The 18,231-nt window shown below is 44.0% G+C and overlaps 1 protein-coding gene across 1 annotated transcript; it reads left to right on the top strand.

Annotated features, from left to right (window-relative positions):
* rars1 (arginyl-tRNA synthetase 1) lies at positions 1–18,231 on the top strand. The gene is made up of 15 exons (XM_084373348.1): positions 1–156; positions 1,648–1,782; positions 2,118–2,306; positions 2,606–2,714; positions 2,885–2,985; positions 3,232–3,353; positions 3,486–3,606; positions 4,062–4,191; positions 4,327–4,431; positions 5,459–5,637; positions 5,788–5,897; positions 7,431–7,536; positions 13,002–13,174; positions 15,495–15,742; positions 17,954–18,231. Exons 1-15 carry the CDS (start codon positions 112–114, stop codon positions 18,061–18,063), a joined length of 1,983 nt encoding a protein of 660 aa, XP_084229474.1. The 5' UTR covers positions 1–111; the 3' UTR covers positions 18,064–18,231.

Raw genomic sequence — 18,231 nt, forward strand, 5'->3', positions numbered from 1 at the left:
ACCGGAAGTGCACTTGAAAGTTGGACCTCTTCCTCCTGCCTCAGTTTGTTTCATCAGCCACGAGTCTCCTCCTCCAGCCGACACAAGAGTTTCTCTCCGGTCTTCACAGAGATGGGAGACCAAGTCACCGAGTACACAACCCGACTGCAGCAGCAGGTGAGCGGACGCTTTGTGGGGGGGGATGTAGCTAATGTTAGCTAACAGGCTAAATGTGTGTGTGGGTACCGGTGTCAGACAGACGAGCTACACACCGGTGTTCAGAAGCAGGCGCAGCGCCAGACCCCGTTAGACAAACTTCCAATTTAAAATGTTTCTGCTTGTTAGTAAAATTAACAACATGACCGATCTAAATCAAAAATGTCTGTCGAGAAAATTTTCATCAGTGTCATATTCGGCCATCAAATCTTGTACCAAACTTCACTAGTTTATCTAAAAAATGTAACTTTAACATTCGGTGTCTTCTGTCATTCGTCACGTCGTTGACTGTTTTCTGACGCCACATCAGCGGTAAAGGACAGTGGCTGTCAAGTGTGTTTTACTCGATACAAAGCGTTGTGTTGCAACTTCATATCGCATTTTGCTGCCGAATTTACAAGAAGAACGTGTGGATGTGCGACTGCATTGGCAATCATTGAAATAATAACTAAAATATAAAATAAACTCTTAGAGGAATTAAATACACAGATATTTAAATGAGGGTTTGTGGGAGTAAATTCCCTAACCCTCCATAGAGAACAGTTTGTACTAGCGTTAAGTCATGTATGACACAGAACAAACCTCACGAATCGTTTGAATAAAACTTACAGGTGCATGTTACAGGTACAGTAAGCTGTCATTAAAATGATATTACAGGTGTCTGTGTGTTAAAGTCTTGTGTGGAGCCCTCTAGTGGTCCTGAATAAGATCCTGGGTGGTTATTCTGTCATAGTACACAATAAATAAGTTTATTAAATATGTTAAAAAACAGCAGACGAGTTCACATGAATTCCCGGAAACCTCATGATCAGTTTGTAATCTGCTTGGTTGTTGCATCATTTCATCATCAGCAGCTTTTGGTTTCGTTCTGACCGACTGAACTTTGAAGCAATAAATATCCTCTATGTTTAATATTTAATATCTTGTTTCCTGAGTAAAACATCGACAGGAACTTTCATCGTAGTTTGATTTTAGGAAACATTAGCAGTGAATGTTGTTCAGAGCGGTTTCCTGAACAAACGGGAGAATTCATTTTATTGTGTTTTTGGTTTCAGATAACAGGACGTTACAGTTCTGCTTCAAACTGTTAATTTATAAACAAAATAGTTGTTGATTAATTGAATGGTTTTATCTGTAATTCAGAGCAAAACACAAGACAAGAATCTGCTGTTGGATCTCAGTTTCTGTGTTCACTGTTAAAAATACATTCAAAACAATTCAACCGGCAATTCAATCTAAAAAAGCATTGTGATGTTATGAGAGTTGAGTGTTTTCTTGAGTTTCAGGGACTCTTGGTATTCAGTTTGTAATCTGAATGTTTGTTGCATCATGTTCCAGCAGCGAGGCGTCTTTTGGTTTCGTTCTGACTCTGAACTCGGCAGAAAGTGAAAGTCGCACTGGATCGAACATTTTAGAGATTCTGTATATGTTTTTTTTCAAATTTTTTTCCAGGAGCTTGAGATCCAGAGTCTCTCTGCTGAGATCGAGAGTCTAAAAAACCCACAGAACCTGAACGCATCTGCGCGCGTGGAGGAGCTGCGGGAGGAAAACAACAAGCTGAAGTACCGACTCAACATCCTGAAGAGGGTCAGTTCAACGCTGTGCTCACCTTTCTTGTATAAATGCTGGTGTTGTGTTCGAGTGTGCCGTAGATTAACGTGGTATTTATGGATTTTTTTGAATGAATGAGCAACTTAATTTACAGTTTTCTGGCATTTTAACACAATCTTGTTTTAATGTCTAATGGATGATTATTAAAATATTATAGGAATAAAACAAGACTTTTAAATCACACTGCAACAGCATTTTGTTCACATAAACACTAGGTTATTTCTGTTTCTCGTCATCAAAGCGTCCCTGTATTTTCCTCTTCCTCCTCTTCATCATTATGTTGATGAAGCTGCTGTGCTGTCCGTCCTCAGGGTTTGCAGGAAGAGAGGCCTCAGTGCAGTCAGGCAATGTTGAACATCAACCAGCGACTCCAGGAGATCTTCGGCGATGCCATCCGGGCCGCGTGTCCCGAGCTGGACAACCCCCCGCTGGTCGTCGCGCCCAACCAGCAGGCCAAGTTCGGAGACTACCAGTGCAACAGCGCCATGGCGATGGCCCAGGTGAGAGCGCCGGGTCTGTCCGAGAGCGTTTCACTGAGTCTGATGTTGTTTAAAGATCTTTAATTTTTGTTCAACTCCAAACTTTGTTTTCTTTACACCAGGTTTTAAAAGTGAAAGTTAAAAAAAGTCCTTCCTCTTCAGTAGTAAACAGACCTGTCATCAGACGTGACATCCTGTTTTTAACAACAGTGATCTGAGTATATTTAGACGCTTTTCCGGGATGAAAAGTGGGGAAACTTTTTTCCTTTTGCAGTTTAATCATTCAGAGTCGCACTGTTTGTGACTTTGTGCTGCTGCAGATGCTGAAGGCGAAGGGGATGAAAATCAACCCGAGGGAAATCGCAGAGAAGATCATCCAGAACCTTCCAGACAACGAGCTCATCCAGAAAACTGAAATCGCAGGACCAGGTACAAAAAACACACGGAGAGGTTTCCTCACTGCTTCAAATGTATAATTATTTGTCTCTTTGCACTCAGATATAATCAAAGACAGTACATTTTCCTTCTCAGCTGTTGAACGAAGCTTCTCTAGTCTTCGTCTGTCTGTGTTTCATTCTCTGATGTCTTCATGTCTTCAGGGTTCATCAACGTCCACCTGAAGAGGCAGATTGTCTCCAAACTGTTGAGCAACCTGCTGATCAACGGAGTGAAGCCGCCGCCTCTGGCCTCCAAGAAGAGGGTCAGTCACACTCCCACATGCAGCATGAAGACAGACTCAGATATATTTAACAGCTTTACGTCATGAGAAGTGAGAAGAACTGTCTCAGTAGTTTAATGAACCTTCAGAGACGCCGGTCTCTCTCTCTGCGGCTCCATCACCACATCAGGGTTGAACTTTAACGTATTTTCTACTCGCTCCTCAGCTCCTCCAGCTCTTATTGTTAACTTATTATGAGTTGTGTCTCTGCCTGTCGGTGGTGATCAGGTGGTGGTGGACTTCTCCTCCCCAAACATCGCCAAAGAGATGCACGTGGGCCACCTGCGCTCCACCATCATCGGGGAGAGCACGTGTCGACTGTTTGAGTTTCTGGGTTACGACGTCCTCAGGTCAGTTTAGTCGCCGTTCACTGGACCTGCAGATGTTGGTCTCGCATGTAGAAGTGAGGAGTTACTCATGTTCAGCCTCTGATATAGAAAATAAAACTAGTCTCTCGTGTTTGGTTCTGTCTCTGTTTCCAGGCTGAACCATGTTGGAGACTGGGGGACTCAGTTCGGGATGTTGATCGCTCACCTGCAGGATAAATTCCCAAACTACCTGACCGTCTCCCCACCCATCAGTGACCTGCAGGCCTTCTACAAGGTCAGTTATTATAACTACATCTGTCTGTGTTTCTCTGTTTTCTGCTGCAGCTCACTGCTCGAATCCTGACTTGAATTAACTTGTAGTACTGCTAGTTGGTTAATTGTTTCACGTGAGCTCATGTGTAGTTTTTATTGCAGTATTTGTGGAGAGTTACTTGCACATTTAACCACAGTATGTTGCCAGAGTTCAGAGGGGAATATAGTTTAGTAAATGTGTTTTAATGTCAGTTTTAAAAAGTAGATTTAATGAGATTTAACGTCAGCTGATGTAAGAATATCCTGTGCAGCATCACTTTCAGTAAAGTCGACTGTACATGTATAAACTAGACTGTCATCTGTTCTCTGCCTTCGTCTTCCCTCATTTCTCTCCTCACCTCATTTACTTCTTTCATCTACTCTGTTTTTTATCTTCTGTTCTCTCATCTCTTTCTTTTCTGCGTCGCCCTCCACCAGGAGTCGAAGAAGCGCTTCGACGAGGAGGAGGACTTCAAGAAGCGAGCGTATCAGTGCGTCGTCAGGCTGCAGAGCAAAGAGCCCGACTTCATTAAAGGCTGGAACCTCATCTGTGATGTTTCCCGCAAAGGTACAGATGTTCACGAGACGCTACGAGTGTTTGTGCAGGAATGATCCTCGCTGAAACGCACAAAGCGACTGACGATGTGAATAAAACAACTTGGTCTTGAAACTGACGCTCGGATGGTGACTGTGTGTGTTTCAGAGTTTCAGAGGGTTTACGACTGTCTGGACATCTCCATCATCGAGAGAGGAGAGTCGTACTACCAGGACATGATGACGAAGGTGGTGAAGGAGTTCGAGGATAGAGGTCAGTGTGTAGCGGCTCAAAAGGTTGCAGGGATTCACCTCTTCATGTTTTTGCACATCCTTAATTCCCTCCCTTGCTTCCTCTCCTTGAGAAGAGGCGAGGAAGAGACGGAGAGGAGGAGGAGAGAGCAACAATTAAATATGACGTGTGGCACAGCTGCAACATCTGTTCATTGTGTAGTTACAGCCTGCCGCTGTATTTTATCGTCTGAACAGTGTTCATGACAACTAATACTGTAGATTAATTTTTAATCTAATTCATGTGGCATAATGTGAGGTTACAACAGTGGCTTACGAGGTGCTACACAAATAGTGAAGGTCAGAAAGTTTGATCGTATGTTTCATCATCTTAAAGGTGTAGTCCACAAAACAGTTGCAGCGTTCTCCTAAACAGCTGAAGTAGATTCAGACTTCTTTTAAAAACAGCAGAAAAAGAAACAAACTGTCTCCACACAGCTCGTCCTTAAAACAAGTCTCCAGCTACTTCTTTAGCTGTCATTTGTTTTTTTGGGTGAACTGTTCCTTTTTAAATAACTAAAACAACAAAACAAAAGACATTTAGGAGTTGGACATCCTTCAGTGGTGCGTTGAGATCGCACAGGCCGGAGGACGGAGGAAAGAGGAGGCGAGAGGCCCTGAACAGAAGAAGAAGAGCTTATGTTTCACATTTGATCCACTTTAACATAAAATGATCTTTTGGTACTTTGAGTACGTACTCGGGTTGTTAAAGGTTTTGTTGAAGTGTTTTTGCACCATAAACCTTAAACACATCCTCAACTCATTGTAGTCTGGTGTTTCCTAATCCGACCACCAGGGGGCAGTATTGTCCCACAAATATCCTCCAGTCCTCTCCTGTGTTTCTGGTCTAATTTCTTCCTCTTTACCCTCAATTCTCTATTTTTTTTTACACTTTCTTCATCCTCCACTTAACTCATTATCTCCTCTTTCTCCTCCAATCATGCCCATATTATTTCTCTCTCTTAACACCATTTTCTTTTCTCTCTCCTCCTCCCTCCGTCCCTCCTCAGGCTTCGTGCAGCTGGACGAGGGTCGCAAGATCGTCTTCGCCCCGGGTCAGTCGGTGCCCCTCACCGTCGTCAAGTCCGACGGCGGCTACACCTACGACACGTCGGACCTCGCGGCCCTGCACAACCGACTCTTTGACGAGAAGGCTGACATCATCATCTACATCACTGACAGCGGACAGGTGGGTGGAGAGAAAACGTACGCTATTGTTCTGGGCTGCACTGACCTACAGGAAGTCTTCTCGTCACCTGGGAAGAATAACGTGACATTAATGTGAGATGTCACTGAGGTGTGTGTGTGTGTGTGTGTGTGTGTGTGTTTTCTCTTGCAGGCCATGCACTTCCAGTTGGTGTTTGCGGCGGCTCAGATGATTGGATGGTACAACCCTCAGGTGACCCGGGTGGAGCACGCAGGCTTCGGAGTGGTGCTCGGAGAAGACAAGTGAGTGATTTGGGACGCAGCCAGGACAACTGTTTCCCCCTGTCTTTATGCTAAGCTAAGCTAATTGTCTCCTGTATGTGTTTACGGTCAGTATGCGCCCCACTGTGGGTCCAACTCAGTACTAACTGAACAAATATTCTACCTCTTAGCAAGAAATTAAATATATCTCCCAAATTGACCCAAAATGAAGTCTGCAGGTTGTTTTTAAAGGCCATAATGCACCTCCTCTTACAGATATTAAAGGCTTATATAATCATGAACCTGACAGTCGCCACTGAGGCCGTTAAAGACTGAGTGTTGTCTCTGTATTCAGACTAATAACGGTTTAAGACGAATCCAAATCACCGACATCGGAGCAGCAACAGAGCCGAGCGGCTCCTCTGAACAATGAGACTGTGATCGTCTGGATGTCCTTCACCGTATCTTTACCACCGCTGCTCCAACTTTTATCATCGCGCATAAAAACACAACTTTACTACTCGACTGCATTAACAAATAAAAAGCTGCTCCACAAACAGAACAGAACAGTGTTTGGACTGCAGTCGCACAAACGCTGGACAACAGGAATCACAACAACATTAGATCTCAGAGACGGTCCAACACAATGAATATTTCGTCTTTTCCTTCTTCTTCATCTTATTCTTCTTTGTCTTTTCCTTCTTCGTCTTTTCCTTCTTCTTCTTCTTCTTCTTCTTCTTCTTCTTCTTCTTCTTCTTCGTCTTTTCCTTCTTCTTCTTCTTCTTCTTCTTCGTCTTTTCCTTCTTCTTCTTCTCGACCTGTATCTTCCACTCCTACATCTTTCCCTCACCTCCTTCTGCTTCCTGCCCTCCTTATCTTTTTCTCCGCCTCTTCCCCCTTCTTCACTTCACAGTCCCAGTTTGTTGTCGTCCCAGTTTCCTCACCTGTCCTTACAGTCTGTATACAGTCGTCCTGTATCTCCCCTGTGTGTTGTTTCTTCCTTTAATAGTAAGCAGTGATTACAGTGTGGCCGATTGGAGAGCACACTCTACGATTTGAACTCGATCTGTCACGCTGTTGTTTGTCCTGATCAATCGTCCAGAGAGGAAGAGCCGAGCCAGGCGGGAGGTTGGCGTTACGCCTCACAGAGGCCATAACGAAGTGCCGCTAAACGCCCCACGGTCACCTGAGGGGGCGTAAATTGGCCCTGCGATGTCTGCGCGGCTCCAAAGTCCATTAGAAATTTATCATGCTGTTTTCATAATCGCTCATCCAGACGATCAGGGCCGGACGCAGCCACAGGAGGGGGCTGTTTATAGCTGCAAGTAAACAGAGAGGAGAGGAGCGGGTTATTAAGTTTTTGGCTCGCGTTCTGCTTGTAATGCTCATCTGATTTGCTCGATTGTACAAAATGTATCGGCCCGAGGCGTCGGGGAGAGGAAGTAATCTAATAGTTTGTTGTCATGATAATTACTGTCGACAGAACGTCCAGTCCTGCTGGAGAAGTTCTGTTTAGGGATGTAGAGACGACTGATTACTGACCTCCTCCCCCTCTCTGAACTTTTGTTTTCTCAGGAAGAAGTTTAAGACCCGGTCCGGAGACACGGTGAGGCTGATGGACCTGCTGGAGGAGGGACTGAAGAGGTCGATGGACAAACTGAAGGAGAAGGAGAGAGACAAGGTGAGAAAGTCGTCCTATCGTTAGAAACACGGGATGCAGACGGAGGAAGTGAAGGTGGAGAGAGACTCTTTATGTCATAAACAAGTCTCTGTGCTGTAGGACACATTCACTGTCTCATAAACTAGGGACAAGGTGAATGAGGACAGAGTTAAGTGGGTTCAAAGCGAAGTCGAGTCAAGTCCAGACAGAGAAGTGTTTTTTACGGGACATTCATTTTCTCTTTCCATGCAGACAGTTTTGGTTTTATTTGTCCTGAGATTTGTACCTGAGATTTCTGAGACTTTTATTTGTGATGCTCAAAGAAATTCAACTTCAGAAAATCAACATGTCTGTTCCTGTTGCTGTGGATAATCTTTCCATTGGAACAACTTACTTCTCGACTCGCTGACTTGTTAAGTTTAAACGTCCGGTTAAATATTGGGAAAATAAGGCCGTCCACACGTACGAGGGTATTTCTGAAAACAAAGCCTTTTCTATACATTTTGACCTTCATACACACTTGAATGCAGGTTGCAGGTCAGGAGATGCAGACACACACACGGTTATCAGGGTTTGTAGCATCATTGTCAAATGTGAACTTGGAGTTTGTGTTATGATATTATTGGATCTGAGTTGATGGGATGTCTGTTGAAAGAGACAAACTGACATTGATAATACAGTTATTATGGAAAAGAGACAAAAATGGCTGCTGACAATGTTTTTAATAAAACAGGGTCACCCAGGAGGATTATGGGAAGAGCAGTCACGTCTCACAGTCTCATTCATAATATTTCCTGTAGCTGAACAACCGATTGGAGTTAAAAATCTGCTTTCTCTTTGCAGAATGATGTGATACTATCTACGCAGATTATTTCTATAATTGTGCTAAACTCTCGTCAGGACGCAGACTTTTTTTAACTGTTTCCAAAAATACCCGTGTACATGTCGACCAGACGCTGGTATCATCAGGAGCATCCCTGGTTCAGACCAGCGGTTTCTTCGTTTGTAGATGAGCTGAAAACAGTCGCGTCTGTCAGTCCAACACAAATGTTGGACAAACAACCAGTTAGATTTGGTTCAGAAATTGTCGTTCCCGGACGGATGAATCATCAACAGCATGAACGAAGAGAAAGGAGGGAAGAAAACCAAATAAGTTGTGCAGACAGTTTTTTCAGGAGAATAAAGATTAAGTTGTGTTTTGTTTTGATCTGAGATGTGAACAGAGCAGCACATCGACACTGAGGAGATTTAACCGGGTGGAAAAATGAGCTTATCAAACAAAAAGAAGACGAACGCGGCCGCGTCGCCGCAGTAGACCTCGGCTGTGCTGAATATTTAACTGTAATGCTGTTGTCTGTGTAATCATCTGTAGGAAGTCTGCGTCACGTCTCTAATCTGTCCTCAGAGTAATTAGTGAACCCTCGTTCACCAGTCAGCTGCAGTCGTTTCTCAGCAGAATATTTCACATTATTTTTAGCTCGTGTTTGAATCGTTCTGAATCAATATTTCGTGTCAAATCTTTGATAAGCAGCCGTTTAGTACGAGGGGAGTCGGTCCAGCGAGCAGCTCATTATTTCCTCTTTGCGCCCGGCGTTCCCTTCACCCTGAATGACGAGGCTTATTTTACAGTAATGACCGTCTCTCTCTACGGTCGCCATTAATTCATCTGGCTCGAGCCAAACCGCAGATCTTTGTGATCGCATTCAGACACGAACACGACAGGAAATACAAAAACGACGCCGCCAGAAAACGCTTCAGAAGAACCCGACTGTGTGCGGTCCGATTCTTCTCTTCCTCCCCTCCGTCTTTTCATCATCTTCCTCCTTTCTTCCTGCGTCTTCTGTGAGCCTGAACCTCCTCCCGTCTGCAGCCACACCGACGCTGACCGCTTTTATCTTGATTGCTGAAATGACGTCAGCCGCTGTCAGATTTCTGTGTTTTCAGTTGAAGAGAAAAAATAAAAGTATTATCAAGACGACAAGGAGCAAGTTGAAGAAAGGCTCAGTTACTTCCTGCTTTCACCCATCCAAATGTAAACCCAGTCCGTCACACCAGTCTGGTGCTGTTGATGGTATCTGACAGCTGGACTCCAGTTAAGCTCCAGAGTCGAGTATGAATCCAGTTTAAGAGCCACACTGAACGAACGCGGCGGTGCTTTGAGCTAAATGCTAACATGGCTAACAACATTAACATGCTTTTCGACCAACTGATATAAGCTTGTGACAAAACCGATGTTCCCAGGTACACATTAGCTTTTACAATAAAATGTGCCGACCATCTGTAGAGAGCTGTGTTCATTTAGTGCTGATGCAAACTGAGCATTTCCTACAACTGCAGCTTCAAAATAAAAGCATTTAAGTAGCAAAGCACAAAGGAAATGCAGTGTTTTCAGTAGTTAGTTGAGCTCTTACAGCTGTGGTTCATCAAAAATGCGTCTGCAGAGCAAAACAACGGTCATTTCCGCATCAGTTTTGAAATATCATGGAGAAGTTTTATCCATTCTGTGGGAGGAATGAAGAAGAAGGAGCTGTTTTACACAGCGCCCCAACTTTTTTGAACTATGATTGTAGTTTAGCCTGTTAGCCAGCATGCTAACATTTACAAGTTAGTGTGCAGGTATTGAACAACCTGATGATGGCACTAGCTAACCCTGGAGCCTCGCTGCTACAAACAGATGACATTAATTAAAAGTACTCCGACTGAAGTTCTGAAAATGTTTTTGTACGCAGTTTTTTTCTTCCCTGTATTGAATGTTTTGCTGATGAACTCCCTCTGAGTCTGACGCTCTTGTTGATCACCATCATCCATCACAACCTTTTGCTAGTTTCTGAGATTTCACAATCACTTGTGTAGCTTTTTTCTCATCCAGGGAAGTTTTGACTTTGATGAGTTGTGTTTTCTTCTCAGCCGCGCTCTGACTCACAAATCACACAAACTCTTCTGCTGCGATGCTCCTGCGGCTCCCGAGTTCATCATCACCGGCTCCTTTTGCAGCTCGACCAGACCTCGTTAAAAGAAAGCGTGTGTGCCGGTTGTTTAGAAATGTGAGGTCTTATTTTTCACCTCCTGACCTTTTTATTGTTCCGTCTCGTCTCCGGATTCGCCCAGAAAAACATCTGTCGAGCCTTTCTCTTCATCCGAGGCGATCGTTAGCCGCTCTCCCTCCACACAGCAGCCTCTGACTCCTCCGTTATTGTCGGCGAGTGTCTGCGGCTCCTGATGTTGAGGGGTTTGTATCTGAAATTAAACTTGCAGGTGGATCAAAACAACAGAACCTGACCTGGTTAAGTATTATCTGGAGCACTCGGTGTCGTGTAAACAGTCGCTGACTTCCAGTTGAACTGCGATGATTTTAATGCTGAGAAGGTTGTGGGAAACCGGTGCCAGCAGAGTCTCCCTGCAGGCCCTTCTGGCCTGGCACTCTGCTCTCAGTCTGGGTCGGTGCCCACGTCTACCATCTGCTAACCCTGCCTCATTAAAACAAACCCCGACCCCGGCCTCCGTGAACCGAACGCCGCCGCTGCTGCTGCTGCTGCTGCTGCTGCTCGGATATCTTTCCTCCAGTTGTGTCGTATTATACTCGCTTCTGTTCTTCTGTCTTCTATTATTCACTCCCATCTTTTTGTTTTTCGCTTTTCCTCTGTTTCCTGTCTTGTTCTGTGATTCACTTTCCTGTTTTGTCAGACTGGACTCTGACCTCTGAGGTCCGGCCCTTGTTGTCTGTTCTGATCTCTCCTGTGCTGCCGTGCCTTGTCGCTGGGGGTTCAACTGGAGCTGAAACAATTAGTTACACAACATCTAAAATATAACTCTCTCTGTCCATGTCCCCTCTCTCTCTCTCTTAGTGTAGGAACTGGACGTTAGGGCAAATATTTACTCAAAGACTCACCAGACTCCCTTAACAGAACGCATGATTTTAAAAAAGTTGTCATGTGAGGAGAAATTTAACAAACTTTGCAAAATGAGTTTTGCAAATCCTAAATCATTCATACCTTCTTGTAAATTCGGCACTAACTTCAATACATTAAGTTGTTTCTAACCTTGTAAAAAGTGTCAGTTTGTCGCGGCACCGCTGTACCAGCCTGTCTGCTCCTGTGCTCAAAGTGCGTCTTACCTGCCAACATTTAGCAGCTGTCTGAACACTGTTTCAACTGATTTTACACTACATTTATGAAAGAAAACATATTATTGATGTCAAACATGTCAAATTTTACAGAAACTAAAACTAATATGGAAAACTTCTGTGTCATCTGTGGAGAAAGTCCCCAGACTCCCTTAAAAAAAAAGCTAAATTTTGTGAGTTGTTGAGTTCAGAGAAACTTTATAAACTTTGTGAAAGACTTTCCAAAACACAGTCTTAACTATTTTTGCCTGCTTGTTAATTCTGCAAATGTTGTACATGACGTCCCCAGACTCCCTTAAAAAATCACTCCATTTTGTGAGTTGTTGAGTTCGGAGAAACTCTATAAACTTTGAAACTCTGTCAATGACAAATTCTAAGTTATTCATACCTTCTTGTAAATTCGGCACTAACTTCAATACGTTAAGTTGTTTCTTTCTTTGTTAAAAGTGTTAAAGTGCGTCTTACCTGCCAACATTTAGCAGCTGTTTGAGCTGCCTTCACTATTCACATTAAACTTATGAAAGAAGACAACATTTGATTGGTATTTGATAGGATTTTTACAAACACAGTGAAAAATAACCAAAATAGGTTACTTCTTTGTCGCTTGTGGAGAAAGTGCCCAGACTCCCTTTGAAAATCACTCAATTTTGTGAGTTGTTGAGTTCGGACAAACTTTATAAACTTTATGAAATGCCATCTTTGACAAGTTCTTATTTATTAGGGCCTTCTTATACATTTGGCAAATCTTATACATAAAAATACGACTTTATTTTTGTAAGAAACATGTTTGTACCAGTGATGTGCGTGTTAATTTGTTCTTCCATCTGTTATGTCGCCTCCTCAAATATTCTGTCTATTCTTGTCCCGTTTATTCCACTTCATCATATCATGTTATGACACGTCCCTTTATTTCCTGTCATATATTTTGTCATTATATTTTTTGGCAAGTCATTTCCTCGCTCTGTTATGTTCTGCTCCACTGAATTTATTTTTGTTTTCCCATCGAGTGATATCATAAAATGTTCTCGGTAATCTCCTCTCACTCCGCTCCCTCCCTGTGGTATCAGTCACGTCACACACAGATTCAAGGGAAGGCTATGACTTAATAAGTCAATTAAATCTTCGCCCGAGGTTAGCGAATTAGATTCATTATGTGGATTAAATTCAACTCGCTGGTTTTACTGTTAGAAGCGTAAGGTGAAGTGCTGCCTGCAGTAATTACAAGCTGATAGAAGCTACAGAGTTATCAGAATATTTGATGCCTGAAGACTGTGAGGAACGGTGATCGGACAGATAGTCCGCTCCACACCTGGTCTTTAAAGTACCTGCTTTATTAACGGAGTCTGAAATTGTCTCTCTGCAGGTCCTGACCCCGGAGGAGCTCGCCAAAGCCCAGAGGTCGGTCGCTTTCGGCTGCATCAAATACGCCGACCTCTCCCACAACCGCATCAACGACTACGTCTTCTCGTTCGACAAGATGTTGGATGACCGGGGCAACACGGCGGCGTACCTCCTCTACGCCTTCACCCGCATCAGGTGAGGGTTCACCTGGGTTTACTCAGAGAATAACTGAAGTGTGATTCCTGCTTCCTGCTGAAACGTTCAGCTGTTACCACCACATGAAACCATAGTGATCCATCAGCTGAATATAAGTTGATGTATGAATGTTGGTAGAGTTGCTAAATGACAAATAACACTTTTACACAAAACTTAAGCTAGTGTGGGTTTTTTGAACGTGGGTGAACCTGCCGGAAACAGATGTTTATCTTTGTCACACTGCCTTTGTGTTTTTGTTGTGCGTCACGTTCGTCACAAACACAACGTTAAAAACAGGGAACAGTAGAAAGCAGCAGATCATTTCAGAAAACAGCCACGAGACATTAAAGCTTGTTTTAATAAGTCGTCCCTTGAAGCTCAATTTCATAACTTTTTAAATAAATAAAATGTGTTTGTGAATCCAAAGCCTCTACACTTGCTTGTTTTTCCACTGGATTAGGTTGAAAATTGAACTGAACATCCAAAATAAGCTTAAGGATAATTTGTTGGAGAGCGTAACAGAAATCAAATTAATAACGGTAATTTTTTTTTTTTACCTGAACGAAGAAAGAAATCCGTTTTCGCTTTGTTGCGACCAAATTTTGCCACGTCTTGTAAAATACAACTTTAAAAAACCTTTTAGATTTCCCAACAAAGGATTTTTTAACTTTCCTTAAAACTTTTGTTTGTGAAAATGTTGATAATCAGTGAATAAACAGTAATATTACTCCACCAGGCTCAGATTTGTACAGCTCGTAGTGATTTTGGAAAAGTTCTGAACTCTGGCCCAGTCGGCTCCGAGGGCCTGAATATCAAACGGAGATCGATTAGTTCACAAGTGCAGAAGAAAGAAATGAGTCCAGGAGTCTGTTAATGACGGAACAAAGACGCTGAGCAGGAACAGAACCGCTCGGTCGGTCTCTTTGGGTCTGAAAGTATCTTCAAAGTTAAATTGAGTTCCTCAGACACATTCGTCCTTCGTCTTCTTCGCTCACCAGCGCCAGTACACTTTCATTACCCGTATCAAATCATCATCGCCGGCCCCTGTGGGAGCTCGTGGCGAGGGATTAGTCTTCGGGGTATTGCCAGTCAGCGAGACCAAATCTCTCCTCACCCCTTATCCCCCCCTGTATCGAGTGACCGTCTCCTGGCTGCAGAGCGCCGCGCTGATCTCCTTCCTGTCCAGCTTCCCTGGAGGTGTCGGGCTCGAGGTGGCAGAGCGCCCGGCAAAGATTGATCTCGTCTTTTTCCAGCGGCGGCGGAGAGAGGGTTGAACAGTCTCGCCTGAGAGCATCTGATGTTCCAGCGTTCGGTCAATAGAGCGCAGCTTCATCCCAACACCAGCGCTGTGGGAGAGGAGACGAGACGGAGACAGAAACCCAGACGGACCTCGGGGGGAGGACGATGTTCAACCTGGAGCGTCTTAATAGAAAACATGAAGAAGAGCGACTTGTGGCTCAGAGGCTGCGAGTAATGACTTCATTTATCAATAATCTGATGATTATTATCCCAATTAAACATTTGGGAAATGTCAAAAATATCGATGTTAGCTGTTCGTGTAATTTGGCTCTAATTACAGAGAAAACGCTCTGAAACTTGTTTCATTAGTCGAGTCTAAAAGCAGCGATTGATTCCCGAAGGAACAGTTTCATTTAAACCCGAGTAAATGTTTATCGATCCTTCACTTATCTTCAGAAAATTGAATTTTTAATCTTCCTTTTAGACAAATTCTACATTTTAATGCTCAGCTGACCTGCTGTGTGCATGACACTGACACGGCCGGGCTTCCCTACAAATGACTTGTTTTGTTTGTCCCACAGTTTAAAATATTTTATTCACACTGATTTAAAAAAAACAAAAAAGCAAATCGTCGTGTTTGAGAAGCAACAAATCTGTAAACGAGTTCTCTACATCGTGTGGAGCCGAGGCGTTCGGCGTCTGTGCCTTTTGATTAACATGTTGTTCACTGAGCTGTATTTTTGATCTTCGGCAGATCAACCTCAGTTCTTCAACACAAGCAAGTTTCTATCGATCTGAAAACTCTTTGCTCTCTCAAAGAAGGTGACATGAAAGGCGGCTGTGTCGGTCTTTTTCTGTCGGCCTGTTGGTAAATACTGAAAGATCTCCGGCTGAACTGATCAAATCTTTCTGCTCTCACAGCGACTCGCTGAAACCAAAGTGAACTTTCTTGAAGCAGTTGTTGGACGGCAGTGGGGAAGAAGTCGATCACCTGTTTTAGCGGGTTTACCAGCTGTTATCTTATTTGTTTAAGAAATGCTGCATGTTACCTTTTACTAATGATGTCCCTGACTTCCTGTAGGTCCATCACTCGCCTGGCGAACATCGACGACGCCACCCTGAGGAAAGCGGCAGAGACCACCGAGGTCCTCCTGGACCACGACAAGGAGTGGAAGCTGGGCAAGTGCATCCTGCGGTTCCCGGAGATCCTGCAGAAGGTCCTGGACGACCTGCTGCTCCACACGCTGTGCGACTACCTGTACGAGCTCGCCACCACCTTCACCGAGTTCTACGACAGCTGCTACTGCGTGGAGAAGGACCGGCAGACAGGTACGCTGGGCGGAGGAGGAGGAGGAGGAGGAGGAGGAGGAACGAGCTGAAGCTCCTTGTTCTGCTCTCATCAGGAGTCGGCCGATTAACAGGAAGTTTCACTCTGAGAGAGTTTTCACTAAAAGCTGTCTGAACGCTGTTAACCCGCCACTTGGTCCTGTTAGCATTTCATCCCCGCGGCGTGCTGAAGTGCTAACACTTCAGGCTTAGAGCTGTTTAATTATGCTAATTCTCAGTTAGCGCTGTGGCAGCTGGAGGTTATTATTTTATATGGTTGGGCTTTGTTGACTCTGTGTGTGTGTGTGTGTGTGTGTGTGTGTGTGTGTGTGTGATCATGAAGCAGATTCAGAGTCAGACTATTTAAACTTCACTCAGTTTCAGTTGAGTTTTAATTGATACGTGATTCGTTGGTAACAGGTGATTGGGTTTGAGAGGAGCGTCTTCAGTCCACATACGTTGAGCCACACGTGTTTCTGCAGCACTGGAGCAAAGTATCAGCTGACATTATGAAGGTCTTACTCAGCTGGATTACTGAGCTGAAGGTCTCGAAGGTCTATCTTCAAATACCAAACACATCTTTACACATCGCACCACTTTTACCTGCTTATCCAGCGACGGCCATGAAATCAGCTCGATTTATTAATTTATGGTGATTATTTTCTGCACACTTCAGGAGTTGTTGAACAGAATCTCTTTTTACAGCCACAGTTAATCCTGACACAAATCTACAAGGATGAAACGATGATGTGAAGACATTTTTATACCCAAAAGGTCAACTTCTCTGTGACGTCATACTATTCTGCAAAATAAATGTTCCTGCCATTATTCAGCGCCACGGCTCAGAAACAGCAGCTTGACTGGTGCACGAAGGCGTGCAGCCATAATTATAGTTCACCCTGTATCGTACTGAGCAGCGGTGGCTAATGGCCGCCCCGGTGTAAAGAGTTTTCGGTCCTTTTCTCCGTTTACATCTGCCGTTCTCTTTCTTTGAGCTAGCTGCTAACTGCTGCTGGTTGCTTTTAAAATCTCCTGACTGAAGTTGTAACTACCTTCCCTGACAGCTCTGAGGTGGAACAAGAATGACTCCCCATCCCGCCTTTGTACCTTTTTATACAGAGTGGGAAGGCAGAATAAGTGCCTGACAGTCGTCTGTGTAAAAGAGGCTAACGTTTGGTCTCAAGAAAGCATTTCTTTGTTGGATCAGTTATTCAGCGGACATATTCCCAGTCCAGCAGCGCTGTAAACGCCATTTTTCTGGTGTTATTGGATTGATTTGATCAGTGGGTGATTGTCAATCATCAAAATATGGTTTTAAAAGTCAGTGCTGATGTATTTTTCCTCTTTTTCAAACTTAGAAACTCGTTTCAGAGCTATGAAATCTTTAGTGAATTACTCCTCGACCAAAAACGTAGAAAACATAAAGTGGCTGTCGGTCCTGTCTGAGTAACTGGCCTGTTGGGAGCTTCTTTCAGACGTGGAAAATAAAACTCGGCTGAATAATTGATCAGAGAGCCGTCAGTTAATCGCAGGTATATTTGCTCGTTTCTAAAATGTAACGTGTTGAAAATCAAAATGTCTGCTCGTCTTTTATCTTCTTCCTCATCGGCTCCGCTCTGCCGTCGTCCTGTACGCTTCTCCGACGCGTCTGCTTGTTTGTGAAAATGACAAACTCGTTTTGCCGTCTGTCGGTGGCCGTCGATGTTCGCGCCCCTTTAACAACCTCTGCTGCTCATTACACACTTCATTTTTATCGGCTTCGGCTCCGTGTAGCGACTCGACCCGACGGGCCGGTCGGTCGTGGATGCAGATGTTCAGGTCACCGAGTCTCATTCGATGCTGCGATGGTCGGCTGCCGCTGTGTGACGGAGGCATCATTAAACGTGACCTCTGACCTGTTGTTGTTCGTGGGTGTCGCTCTGAGCTTCACCTCCGACTGAGAAACATCTCTACGATCTGCTCGACCTCTCAACGGGTTCATTTCTCTCTCTTCCTTCATCTCACGCTTTGTTTTTGTTTTTTCTTTGTTTCTTCTTGCATTTTTTTTTTTTTTATTCAGACGTGTTCAGTCCCAGTCGTTCTCATCCTCTTTGACTGTGTGAAGAGGAGAAATAAAAACATTTCACAAGATCAATCTGAGACGTAATCAGCCACTAGAACCCAAAATAACAGTTTCTAAAATCTTCGACGTGTCTCCTGTGTGTTTGTCTCCAGGTGAGGTGGTGAAGATCAACATGTGGAGGATGCTGCTCTGTCACGCCACGGCGCTCATCATGGCCAAATGCTTCGACATCCTGGGCATCAACCCCGTCGACAGGATGTGATGTCACAGCGACCCGCTCCGCCTCAGTCTTTGTCCCGCTGACGAGTCTCTGGACTCACGTCGCTGCCAAAAACTCACCGACTTCATTTCCACAGTTATTAAGTTCATTAATTAACGTCTCATGTGAAGTTTCTTTTTATTAAAGAACCGATATGAAACCAAACTGTGA

Source organism: Pagrus pagrus (genome assembly GCF_965226575.1).
Source record: "Pagrus pagrus genome assembly, chromosome: 14".
NCBI lineage: Eukaryota > Metazoa > Chordata > Actinopteri > Spariformes > Sparidae > Pagrus > Pagrus pagrus.

Bases quoted from the DNA above. Each gene is read 5' to 3' on its own strand.
- rars1 (XM_084373348.1), top strand. From the start codon at position 112: ATGGGAGACCAAGTCACCGAGTACACAACCCGACTGCAGCAGCAG. The intron at 2,307-2,605 runs GTGAGAGCGCCG...GTGCTGCTGCAG, and splicing joins GCGCCATGGCGATGGCCCAG to ATGCTGAAGGCGAAGGGGAT. The intron at 13,175-15,494 runs GTGAGGGTTCAC...GACTTCCTGTAG, and splicing joins TACGCCTTCACCCGCATCAG to GTCCATCACTCGCCTGGCGA.